This window comes from Diabrotica undecimpunctata, chromosome 2 (assembly GCF_040954645.1).
Source record: "Diabrotica undecimpunctata isolate CICGRU chromosome 2, icDiaUnde3, whole genome shotgun sequence".
Taxonomy (NCBI): Eukaryota; Metazoa; Arthropoda; class Insecta; order Coleoptera; family Chrysomelidae; genus Diabrotica; species Diabrotica undecimpunctata.
In genome coordinates, this window is record NC_092804.1 from 156,583,898 (window position 1) to 156,597,396 (window position 13,499).

At 31.4% G+C, this 13,499-nt stretch overlaps 1 protein-coding gene across 4 annotated transcripts in view; it reads left to right on the forward strand.

The window, feature by feature from the left end:
- The window catches only part of Mekk1 (mitogen-activated protein kinase kinase kinase 4), an 89,839-nt gene that overhangs the window by 55,395 nt on the left and 20,945 nt on the right, over positions 1 to 13,499 (forward strand). For all 4 annotated transcript variants that reach the window (XM_072523838.1, XM_072523837.1, XM_072523839.1 and 1 more), the window contains 4 exons: positions 441 to 618; positions 1,312 to 1,534; positions 11,353 to 11,534; positions 12,785 to 12,976. In XM_072523838.1, the coding sequence (XP_072379939.1) occupies positions 441 to 618; positions 1,312 to 1,534; positions 11,353 to 11,534; positions 12,785 to 12,976 (775 nt within the window). The remainder of the gene's footprint in view (positions 1 to 440; positions 619 to 1,311; positions 1,535 to 11,352; positions 11,535 to 12,784; positions 12,977 to 13,499) is intronic.

Consider the following 13,499-nt stretch of genomic DNA (forward strand, 5'->3'; position numbering starts at 1 on the left):
AACTGCAAAATTCATTTTTTTCAATAAAATATTTTGTGACATTCATGGTTTTCTCCCGAGACCCTTCATATGGCTTATCACTATCACTCATATTTAACGTCACTTCCGGTCCAGAACGAAGATAAGTCATCCACTTAAACTTCTTTGAAATAGTTTGTTTTGCGAGACAACAAATTGTATAGCTACCTAGAAATTATTAGTTATTATATTCACTAATGTTTGTATTTTGAGAAAGATTTCCGAAGTGGAAATTGAAACGTCAATAAACGTATTTTAACCTTTAATTGTGGCTTATTCCCATTTAAATAGTAATTAATTTAAAATGCCACAAGAAAATAGCTTCAGAACAATAGTTATTTTCAGTTAACAGCAACTTGATAGAAATGTACTATATAGTTTTAAACCAGGTATCAAACCGTTTACTTACTATAAATATTTAGTTTTAGGTAATAAACGTGTCAACAAACGACAGATGAAGCTCCTAAGAGGGTCCGAACGGGACCTTAAACTAGACATTGCCCGTGCTCAAGCTGCTAGCGCAGAATTCTACAACAAAGATGACTCCACCAATGATTTTCCACCAAAGACTCCAAGTTACCAGATTGAAAGTACTAACAGGTAAATAACTAATTTCCTACACAGCAGTTATGAAAAATTCCCAAATTATTTTCAAATCCTACTTGTACAAGCTATACATATAATAACTCATACAAACAACTTGTCTTACAAGGGATCTGTCTCATACAAATACCACAGGAAACTAGGAAGCTGATGAAATTGCGAAATCAAAATAAAAAAACTTCACTTAATATGGTACTTCAAAAGTGTAATGGAACAGATCAACGTTCAAGCTCCGAGGGTTCCAATACAGCATCGACTGATCGCAATTTTTTTCTTTCACTGGAAGAGTAAAAGTAATTTTTATATTATGGATCAGATATACTAGAATATCCTATTAATATTGACAATATATATGACACAAGATAACTCTCTTATGTTATAATTCTAGTACGGTCCTTTCTGTGGAGCACATTCTTGTAGCCAGTATAAAAACATTTCAAGAAAGCACTACCATATACAAGGGAGTCTCTCGGATTTTATAGATTATGCTAAGGGATACTTAAATGTACTTAGGATTTGAGTTATATTATCGAAACTAGTGATCTCTGTGCTATATTCTTATTCTACCTACTTTTTTACACAAATTAATGTTTCCTTTCTTTTCTTACTGTCGAACCAGTCTACATCTTGAACTACTACAAAAATTTCCTATCAGAAAGGAAATCATTTTAATATTGTTTAATATTTCAGGTTTATGAGCTTGGTAGGTAGAACATTTCCATGTAAGAAGATGTGCCATATGAAAAGGGTCATTGGAAAAAAAGTCGACGAAAAGAAAAAAGAAGATGACCAGAAAAAATTTGAAGCGTTGAAATTGTTAGGGTATGATAAAAGGGTAGAATTTTACCATATCATGAAATCCTTGATCAAAATGGGAGAAAAGGCTGTGTTGTCAGATAACGCAAAAAGATTGGTAAGTTTGATTAATATTTTCTTACTCTAAATCTAGCTTTCTAGAAGGTTCTGTTTATTTTATTTACTTCATTAAAATGATAATGCACAGTGTTCAATTTTATTTCCTTTTAATAGGAAAAGGAATAGATAGGTTAAGCTACACTCTGTACACCAAGAAATGATACTATGATTAATGTAGTAGATAGATTTCTCCGATTATACGCATTTGAATTGCTACCTATGAAATCTTGGTTTTTCACTATCTTAATATAAAAATATTTCACTATAATAATATAAAAATATTTATATAGCGATCATAGTTTACATTTGAGGTGATTTATCGCTGTTCACTTAAATCTACTAATATTAGTATGGACCCTTTTTTTTGTTTCTTCGTTGATACATTACAAATATAGTATAGTTAATCAAGCAGTTTCTCTTAAAATATATCTTTGTAACTTGAGAGGAAAAATGTACCTTCGGAATAAAATATACCGAAGAATGAAAATCAGTAGAAAATTAGGTCTTTTCGGTAGATACACTGCCGAATCGGTAGAGCTGACACAGTACGGCGAGACTAGTAGCGCCATCCCTTGCTCGGACCATGCATAAGGCTCTCCTTATTTTTCCTATACTACTTACATTGCTATTTTTGTATATGCTATATCTAATATATTATCAGACTCTGATTCCGATTGCAGACTCAGCAGCGCACCCAGAATTGACCTCTGGGGGGGGGGGGGTTTGGTTGGTCACCGAAATTTTTTTTATGATGTTACCTCCCTTTTGAGTCCTTAAAATGTATGAGTAACAGTGTCGGAATAGGGTCCTGGGGGGGGGGGTTTAACCCCCCAAAACCCCCCCTGGGTGCGCCACTGTGCAGACTCATTCATTTTTGCAGGTGCAGGTGATGCACCTTGACAGGTTTTGACAACAGATTGTAACTAAATCACGTTCTACTTTTCTCAGATCAATCTCAATTTTTTGCGCTTTACGCTATGAAAAATACAATGTCTTTCTACAGTTTGAAGTATACAGAAAATTAAGAATGTGTCTTAAATATATACTATTTGCGGAAGAAAGGTCAAAAAGACGTATACACTTTACAGTGTTTTTTGTTGTAATATGGACTTTTGTCGTAACAAAAACTATTACGTTTGTAGCCATTATTATTACTTTTATTATTTTATGTTAATGATCTATTAAAAATATGAACCCAAACTATTTTGATTCTATACGGAATGTTACAGCTGCCTGCTTTAGTTATTAAATAAATACCATATGTACACTAATAGATGGCCGAGGGCTGTCACACGACCGGTAACTCCCAGGAAATAATTTTTCTAAAATTTCAACGATTTTATTTCTGATATTGTATGTACAATTAACAAGTTAGTTCGGGGGTATTATATATTTGTGTATTTGTATACAATACGAGGTAAAATTAGTCTACATAGGAAAACAAGTGCATTATGGAACTTTTTTACTGTAGAAGATAATAATTCTGATCATGCAAAATATGTGACCAAAAAATGTTTTACAAATCTTCAACGTCCAATACGAAAAGACACGTGGCACGAAAACATCCGGCAGTATCTCCGAGTCGCTTACGTGAGCATGAAAATACTGCAAAAATCGACGATACAGATTCAACATGTTTACAACCAAGTACTTCTAAGGATGTAAAAAACCTATATAATATGTTAAATTTAAAATAAAACATTATTTTTGAAATTTTCAGCCCGACAATGAGTTGACAACAGAAATGAAGAAAAGAGAAGAAAATAAAGCAGCCATTGTCAAAAACAAAGCTCATTATCATCTTTTTGTAAACTCAAGCAAATACCTTTAGCAACAAGGAAGAAAAGTGACAACCACCTGTTAAAATTGTTCACTTTAGATTTTTAGCCTTTTAGTGTTGTTACAGACAAAGGTTTTATTTACTCATTTGTTCAGGCACTTAATCCTGGTTATGAATTGCCTTCCAGGCAAACTATTTCACAAACTATGATACCAGCTATGTATGAACAATGTCTAAATCAATGCAAAAAATTTGTTCAAGAAGAGGAAATATCCAGTGTTTGTTTGACAACGGACTGTTGGACTTCTATAAATGGTGAAAGCTTTTTGGCAGTAATAATGCATTTTGTAGATAAATTATTTAACGTCCGACAAATGTTACTAAAATGCCACCAATTTAATGAACGACATACTAGCATTAATTTAGCAAGAAGGTTACAAAATATTATAGAATGGAATTCCACTTTTGTCATGTTACAGCGATTTGTGGAATTGGAGGATACAATACGATCGACAATTGCTCGATTGGATATTTCATTACCTGTAATAACGTTGGAAGAATGGGACTTGATTAATAATTTGGTAGACATTTTACGCCTTTTTTAAACTGTAACTTCATCAGTTAGTGGATAAAAATACATATCTGCGTCATTACTTCTGGTGAACTGAAATCGGATTGATCAAACCAAGTTATTAGCAAATTAAAAAATGTACTCCAAACACGATCCACTAATATTGCAATTAGTGTTACGCTGGCTGCCAATACGTTTTTAGATCCACGTTTTAAGCTTCTTCCATTTCAAAGCGCTGTAGCTGCAGATCAGATAAAGAAAAAAGTCACAAATGTGGCAGCAGATCTTTTATAAATAATGAAATAGCATCCCATGCCCATTCCCCAACTGCTATGAGTGACCCGATACCAACCGAATTTTACCATTTAGAATCAGAGCATACAAGGAACCAGTCCAGTTCCAAGTTCCGTTCCGATTCCGACTGTGCCGCTCGGCCATTGCCGAACGAATCCAAATATTCCAAGTTCCAAAACATGATTCGAAGGAATTGGTTGCTCTGCACCTGCACCTGCCTATTGACAAAAGACGAACTAGGTGCACCGTGTCACGGCGGCGAACTCGGTTCAAAAGAATAGGTGCACCTTTTGACAGTCGCTCACGTTTTGATCAATTAGTTATATTAATTCAATGGGTTCATTTTTTGGTCCAATATCTTTGCAATATTTTTTGTGTTTTTAATGGCATATATTAGTTCTTGTTGTACTGTAAACTGCTTTTTGAGAAAAAGAGTACATACTAATTTTTAGATTGTGTCAATCTTCTAGATGAAAGTTTTATATTTACACAATAAAATATACAAAGTTTGAATTTTTAATATTAGACAAGGTTAATTAATCATTTGAGATGTGTGTCTACTGTGTTTAATTCTAAATAATCTAAATATAGCATTTGCAAATAAAGTAGACGTTAACATTTAAGACAGTCAGTCAACAAGTTGATGCAAAGGAATTAAACAATACCGTCTTATTTGCTTTTTAATAAACTGTAAGGACATTGGAATAAAAAGCATATACTGTTATTTTATTCGAAAAATCAATATACTCGATGTTTATCCAGGAAATGTTAACGCCTGATAATGAATTGTACGAATTGGCTTGTAAACAGAAAAAGGTAATCGATGCCAATTCCATTAAAGAGAGTGGGCAAGTAAACGGATTATGTGTTTTGTTTTTATTTGGCGCAGATAACACATTTAATGCGGGGAATTTATTGGGTTAATCCATTGGAGTTTGTTATATATTTATTAGTAGAATTAAAAAAATCACTATTAATCAAACACCTGTTTATAAAATTACCAGTATAACCTAACATGACGAAATTTTATTTGCTTGCCTTTTTCCTCATTTTATACTTATCCTTACGTTTTCGATATCTCTTTTGTTACTACATACATTTTAGGTTCAAGAAAAATCATTAGAATATAACAAACCGACATATCTATGTTTCGTGGACCTTAAAAAGGCATTTGACCGGGTCAAATTAAAAGACGTTATCCAGTTACTGTACGCAAGAGAGATACCTCTAGGAATAATCAAAACGATCGAAAATATCTACCAAAACAACACAATAAAAGTAAAAGTAGAAGAAAAACTAACCGATCCTATTTATGGCAACCAATGGGATAAGACAGGGAGATTTCTTGAGTCCTCTATTGTTCAACCTGATTATGGATGAAATAATAAAAAAAGTAAGAACTAAAAAAGGATACCAAATGGGAGAAAAACAACTTAAAATAATCTGCTATGCAGACGACGCAATACTACTCTCTCAAAGTGAAGCTGATTTACAACGTATTCTACACCCATTTAATATAACCGTCAGAAAATTTAACATTTTAATTTCCCCAAAAAGACAAAATGCTTGGTTACAACAGCAAATTTACTAAGATGTAAATTTGAGCTGCAAGGTCAGATAATAGAACTAGTTATGGAGTTTAAATATCTAGGCATCACATTATCTAGCTACGGAAAGCTCGAAACTGAAGTGGAAGATCAAGTAAATAGAACAAACAGAGCCGCAGGTTTACTTGAATGAAACAATATGGAGAAATAAAAATATTGGGAAAAAAATGAAAGGCAGAATTTACAAAACAGTCATCAGAGCAATAATGACATACGCGGCAGAAACACGACGTGACACAGAGAGGATAAAAGGATATTAGAAACAGCAGAGATGAAAACAGGAAAATTACAGGTACAGGAAAACAGGTAACACACTAGGGGACAAAGCTAGAAGTACAGATATACGACGTAGATGCAAGGTCAAAAACGGTAAGAAATAGAAGAGTAGAATAGAACGATGATATAAGCCGAATGACAACAAATAGAAGTAGTAAAGACGGCAAGAGACGGTTTCCCAATAGGAAGATGATCAGTATTAAGATCACGAAAACCATCACTACATTGTTTCAGTCATCTGGAATCTTACCCTCGTGTAAGCATTTATTAAACAGGTCGCCTACTGTTTTTATTCCTTGCTTTTATTACCTCAATAACGAGTCCATTATCACCAGACGACCGATGATTCTTCATTTCCTTAGCTGCTCCTATCTCTGAAACTGAAATGCGTAAAAATCCTCTAGATCCCTAATTTATGATAATCCTTACTCCTGTCGGGAAATTGTTTTGTGGTCTTTGGCTGGTATAGAGCTCTTTATAAAAGTCTCTACTTAGTTATTTTAAAACCTTTGTTCTCTTCCATTGCTTGAGGAATAACATTCGTATTATATCTTCATAGATCTTTTCTAATTTCTGTTGAAATTCTTGTATTTAGTTATCTAATTCTTCTTTGTTTCTCTTTTCTTTCTCGCTTAGGTTTCGTCGTATTTCCATTCGATCGTTTGTATCTTTGCTAATCTTTTCGCTTTTTTGTCATTTTTTTTTGCAAAATCTGCATTGTGCGTTTTTAACAGAGTCTGTTATTAATTTATTGTGATCGTTGATACTTGAGCTTTGTGATTTTTACTCCGTAGAGTTTTGGCTATATTTTTATGAATTCTTATGACCGGATTGGTGAATTCCAAACTATTTATCTCTATAGGTTTATCGTTACTCTGGATCTTACTTGTCTGTTTCCTATTGATAGTTTATTTAGTACAGTTACATCTTAAACTATCTGTTTTTTGTCTTCCATTCACTTTTAGTTCTTCCGTCTAGATTAACCCACGTCCATTTCCTGTTCTGTTTCTTCTTAAAAAGGTGTTCATTGCATATAGCTTGTGTTATAACAGAAAGTTAGTCAGGATTTCACCTCTTTAGTTTCTTACTGTTAAGTTCTTATTAATCTAATTTATTGTTTTTTATTTATTACTAAAGGTTCTATTTATAACACTCACAAATTTATTAAAGTCTTTATTACTAATTTATCTTACACTTAATAATTTATTATAATACGTGCGTTACATTTTAAGACGCGGCGCGATCTTCAAAAACTAACCGTTCCTCTAAATAAAATGTCCCATTTATATATATATATATATATATATTATTTATTTATATATATTATTATTACCTTAACTACAACTCATACCATAATAATTCTACCAAAGTCAACTTAATCAAACAGATGAAAAATAGAGTAACAAAACTATCAGATCCTTCATTTCATACAAAAAACCTACAAATCCTACAGAAACTTTTTATTTCAAACGCTTATCCAACACCATTAGTTAATAAGATTTTGTTTAATACTATCCATGACGAAGATATTTCACCTTCCTTCGCGACTAACAATGCTGATCCTGATGTCTTAAGTGGGAACCCAGTCTCTGATACTCCTATAAACAAATATTTTTCATTACCATATTTCAGAGATATCACTCCGGGGTTAACAAGGATTCTGAAAAGTGTTGAAAATAGCTTTGGCAATAATAATAACAACATTAAACTTAATGTAGCTTGTAGATCAGCCCTAACAATTAATAATCTTTATTCTAAGATAAAAGATAAGACTCCCATAGATAGGCTTAGTAATATTGTCTACAACATTCCATGTCTCTCTTGCAACAATTCCTACATCGGTCAAACATCTCAATTATTGAAATCACGTATTACACTACACAAAAGTGATTCTCGACTTCACCCTGACCGTTGTGCATTAGCCAAACATGTCCATTCCACTGGTCATCTCATGGACTATACCAACACCACAATTCTCCACCGTGAGAACAATAAATCTAAAAGAGAGTTCATTGAAATGTCTTATATTTTTCTTAACGATTTCTCCATTAATGTTAAGAGTGACATCAAGAATCTAAGCGATATATACCACCTGTTACTTAAATCAGATACCAAGAACAATACTATATCACAGATTACTAATTTGACTGATATATCCATTAACAACTAACATACCTTTATAATTAATTTTCATTAACAAAAAATATATAACATTCCCTTGCTTTTCTTAGATACGTCTCAATAAGATTCAATAATACATGAACAATATAATATAATTAAATAAAGAAAATCACAATTATATTTCCCTTTACTGGGATTTAAATTTATTCGTTTTTTTACCAATGAACCTTAACGACATAAAGATTCATACCAATTATAATGAAGTTGTCAGCGCTTGCGTTCTGGCTTAAACAGAACCTCACTTTTAACTATTTAAAATCAAAATTTAGTTATTGCCGACATTTCAAAGAATTACCTCCTTTTAAATGTAGTTGCATTGGGTTTTTCGATTAACCTTGGGTAAGCCTTTACGTGTCAAGTTCGAAGCTACCATACATTTCAATTCTTATAAAAAACTTTTTTTTTGCACATAGTAACAAAAAACACCACTATGTTACTAGCAAAGTTTTTTAATATTCTAACTCTACAATTCTAAGTTACGGTAAGATCAATAATGTTTTAATAGATAATATATGGTAGCTAATTATAATTTATTCTCTTTCAGCCCTGAAGAAGCCAAATTAATTCTCTTTGGCGAAAACGTTCGGCGAAACAATTGATACACATTAGAGTATTTCTTGCAGATTTCCCCAATATTTAAGAGTTTACTATATATATATATATATATATATATATATATATATATATATATATATATATATATATATATATATATATATATATATTGTTATGATATGTAAAATCGAGAAAAATATTGGGTTGATTAAAATATTTCAAAGTTCAAAAACATTAAAATAATTCAGATAAGTAGGATAATAAACAACAAACATTTCGAAGAAGGAAAGTTATTAAATTCTTGGATTACCTGTACTAAACAAAATGTAAGCTATACATAAATTATTTCTTTGTTATACTTGAGTGACCTGCATAATTTTAAGTGAAGACAATTGAACCGGGTTTTCCAAATACATTAATGCAGTGATTAAAGACAATAGAAGAGATTTTAGAAAGAGGTTTTTGTTAGTTTTTAAGAATTATAGAAAAATATTATTTGTAAATAAGTTTTAGGAAATTTTATAATTATAGGTAAAAATTTGTTTGTTATCGAAATGAAAAAATGGGGGAATTGTGACGAGTTTTGATTGGCGGAGATTGAAAAAGGTGGGTTAGGTATGTAGGAATGAAAGTTTAGCTAGATTTAGGAGAGAGAAAAGATAATCAGTTGGTTTTCCAAGTCTGTAAGACGAACAGTGATTGTTCTCTGGCGGTTCCCGAAATGTAGCAAGCAGTAGTGTTGAATGTTAGTGAGTTTTTGTGGAGTTAGTGTATCTGACAGAAGCTGAAGCAGCAAAATATTGTAAGTCATATTTCTCTACTTATATTCCAAGAGTCACTGTTCAGGCCAACGAGAGATTCAGTTTATCGTAAAGAGAAGATATTCCAAGAGTCATTTTTCACTCGGGCCAACGAGAGATTCAGTTTATCGAGAGGAGAAAGGCTATCATAATTTGAATGATTTGTGCTTTTGAAGGAGATCATTAAGGACGATATACTTGCAACAATCTGTTGTAAGATTGCTGATTACATAGGGAGCGGTTGAGAGGAGATAATATAGTCTACAAGGAACAAGGATTTGGACCACTCATCATCAGAGAGAGATATTTTTGTTTTCTGCAGTTTTTTCTTTTATTGATAACACAATTTTTACACTTAATTTAGGATATAAATAAGGATATAAATATTTTGATTAGGAGAGTTAGAATAGTTTGGGATTTTGAGATTTCAATTAATATTGTTTGTACCATTAATTTTGATTGTTCACGTCCGTAGAACAAAATTTTGAGAATCATTATATGAGATTTGTTTATTGAAAATTTTTGAGTGTGAATTATTTCATTATTTTTATTTCAATATATAGTGTTAGATCATATGTGTTTTTTATTATTCCGGTATTCTTTGAACCTTACCTTTCACATGTAATAGCATAGATATTGAAGCACGAATTTAACCCTGAGATAAAAGAATTAAAAATTGTGATAGAGTCATAATCATCTCATTTAAATAATTTTAATTAATCAAAAAATTAATTAGCTAATTATTGCTAAAACAAGACTTTAAATATCACAATAATATATATATATATATATATATATATATATATATATATATATATATATATATATATATATATATAATGCCGTTATCTAGAAGGATCTGGCAATGAATCGATGACCTTCCACCCATTAGACGACAAGGTGACTCATGGACTGGTCTTTCGGCGAAGGGACTAGAGATTTCTGCCGGCAGGTAAACAGGTCTTTCAACTGAGCGCCGAAATTACTAGAAATAGAAAAGAATTAGTCATAATATATTTACAGTTTTATACGCCATAATATTTATTATCGTAACATTACTCCGATTTCAAAATCTTATTCGTTCATTTTCTCTCCAAGTTTGCCGTTAAAATCTCCCTTTATTATATTGTAATGAGACGGTGCCTGCTTTTTTGCTTTTTCGATATCTTTTTAGAAGGATTCAACAAGTTCAGAATTTATCTTCACGAATCCACCAGGATGGATATACAGTTGTCATACTTCTGGAGTTGAAATTGAAAGTGCTTTTCGCCAAATTTCCCAAACCGCTTCGTCAGCGTAACCATTAGGCCCAACATGGTTGTCATAATATTGTTGTGTTATTCCACGTATATTATATTAATTAAACTGGCAGTGGTATGGTGAAAGACGTTAAAACATGACCGTAACTTTCAATAATCTGTTCTACCACAAAGATTGTTTTGCATGTGTTTTGACAAACGTAATAATTCAGATATTAATACAAATACATGCTGTGAAATGGGTATGCGTTCATTTGTCAAGCATTCTTTAATTTTGTCTGCATTTCACGAATTTGTTGGACCTTTTTTTAAATATTTCGGAATACGAAATATTATCTACACTTAGAGGATATTGCACGCAATTTCTAAAGAAAATATATGTATGGTTTATTTGCAGTTAAAATTATTTGATATAGGTATAAATTCGAATCATATTGTGACTTTTAGAGCTATCATTTCTATTGTAGTTGATGATTTTTGTTTGTAATTTCAGATGACTAGGGAGGAGACATTGTGGCAAAACGAATTGAAAGACTTGATTTGGTTAGAACTACAAGCATACCACGCGGACAGAACTCCTATGGAAGAAGACGCCTATCTATGTTTAGCTAGAGAATGTGTAGAACCTCTTTTAAAAGATATTATGAATTATAGATTTCACAGATCATCTAAAAAGCAAGTATATTTTTTTTGTTTATTCGTCTAGCAGTTTTATTTATCAAAAACTTATTCTTTTATGTATATATCGCTACCTTGGATAAAGACCGTCATATCTCAAAACGTGACAATTTTCAGAAATGGCCATTTAAAAAATCGATGAATTTTAAAAATATAAAATTTTACCCATAACTGAGAACAGGTTAATATTTTGACTTTGGTGTGTACTAGTCTGTAAAAAGTTATAGTCAATTCAATACTTCTTTAATCCTATTTTAGGCCATACATTTTTTTTAAATGTGACGTTCTTTAAAAAAAATGTATTCGGTGTATGGAGATAATTCACTTCTTTCTTTAAATTGTTTTACGTTTCTTTTTACAAATATAGATTTGCCACATAAAAATAAGAACAAAGACGCTATAGTATCAAAACTAAAAAATATTGTCATTCTGCAGTAAATTATAGTTACAAAAAAACTTGTCATCATTTGAAAATTCATTTTTTAACTTTCCATAATACACTCTTTTCATTGTTTTTGATAGAAGTCAATTTTAGTATGCCCTAAATGCAACCCCTAAATCTTTCAGACATTTTATAATCTGAAATAATTTCAACTGGATTTATTTTTTGTTAAGAACATTATAAGTCGAAATAATTTGTAGATAGTTACGTTCAGAAATTCAAAAAGGTCTTATAATTTTCTAAAATACTAACATAACTCAAAAGAATACTACACCTCATTTTAAACAAAACCTGAACTTCTTTACAAGACTGACACAACTCAAAATAATGCATTATTCTTCACAGAAAGTATTGTATTATATTACTGTGTTTTTGAAAAAGGATGGCATATCTCAAAATATGACAGTATTGTGCAAAATGTTCTTCCGACTTTTCTCATCATATCTTATTAACAATAACGATATTTCTATCATCTGACGGCCATAGGCATAAACTAAGTTTATGACATTATGACAAAAAAATATAGAATATTTAAAATCTAATGAGAGACTTATATTTAAAATCTAATAAGACTATGTCTATATCTAAAAATGGACTATGTTAGTGACCGTGTCACTAACATAGTCCATTTTTTACTTTTTTGAGATATGACGGTCTTCTTCCAATATAGCAATAATATATATATATATATATATGTATATATATATTAATTGTAGTTTACAATTTATTAAAACCTAGTAAATATAAGCGATAGAATAATTTAAAGATAGTTTTTCACAACATAGCAAAAATATTTTTTTTACAGGGATGCAAGTTACAATAGTGATAGTGGAGTAGAAGAAGACTGCCCAGGTTGTGCTTCCATTTTGTGTTATTCGTGTATGGAAGCTCAAAATGAAGCGCTCAAAGAGGTAGAAAAGTTACTAAAAAGATTAGAAGATGCAGAAAGCTTATTTCCATCCTCGAACGCTTTCGCAGAACTTTATCCTTTATACAGGTAAATCGATTTGTTGTTGATTGTACTTTTACTGTCTCACATATATCATAGGTAACACTTAGGTGTTACATATTTTTCCCCTTTGGGGAATGAACAAATTAGTTGTACTGAAACAGTTCGGCCTACTATTCATCTCCTGTGCATCTCTGTGGGTCATCGACCAAAAATAGCCACCTATTGTTTACACAGAAACAAATTAATAGGTTTGATGCGACTTGTTAACAAAATAACATGGAACATTGAGATTAAGAAACGTCGTCACCGTACTATAGGAGTTTATCGTAAAACGTCTATGGACGTCGTAAATTGAAAGTGTCACTTCGTGCACCCTAGCAAAGACGTCTGTAGACGTTTCTATCCATTAATGTATTAAAATTTTTTATTTCAATACAAAATCATGTAGGTATACTAATATAGTGTATTGGATTGATAGGTTCTCGATAAATAGGTCGTGTAAACAAATATTAATGTTGTCAAACTCAAGAGCTATTTGGAGATAGAACAATAGTGTAATAAAACAAAG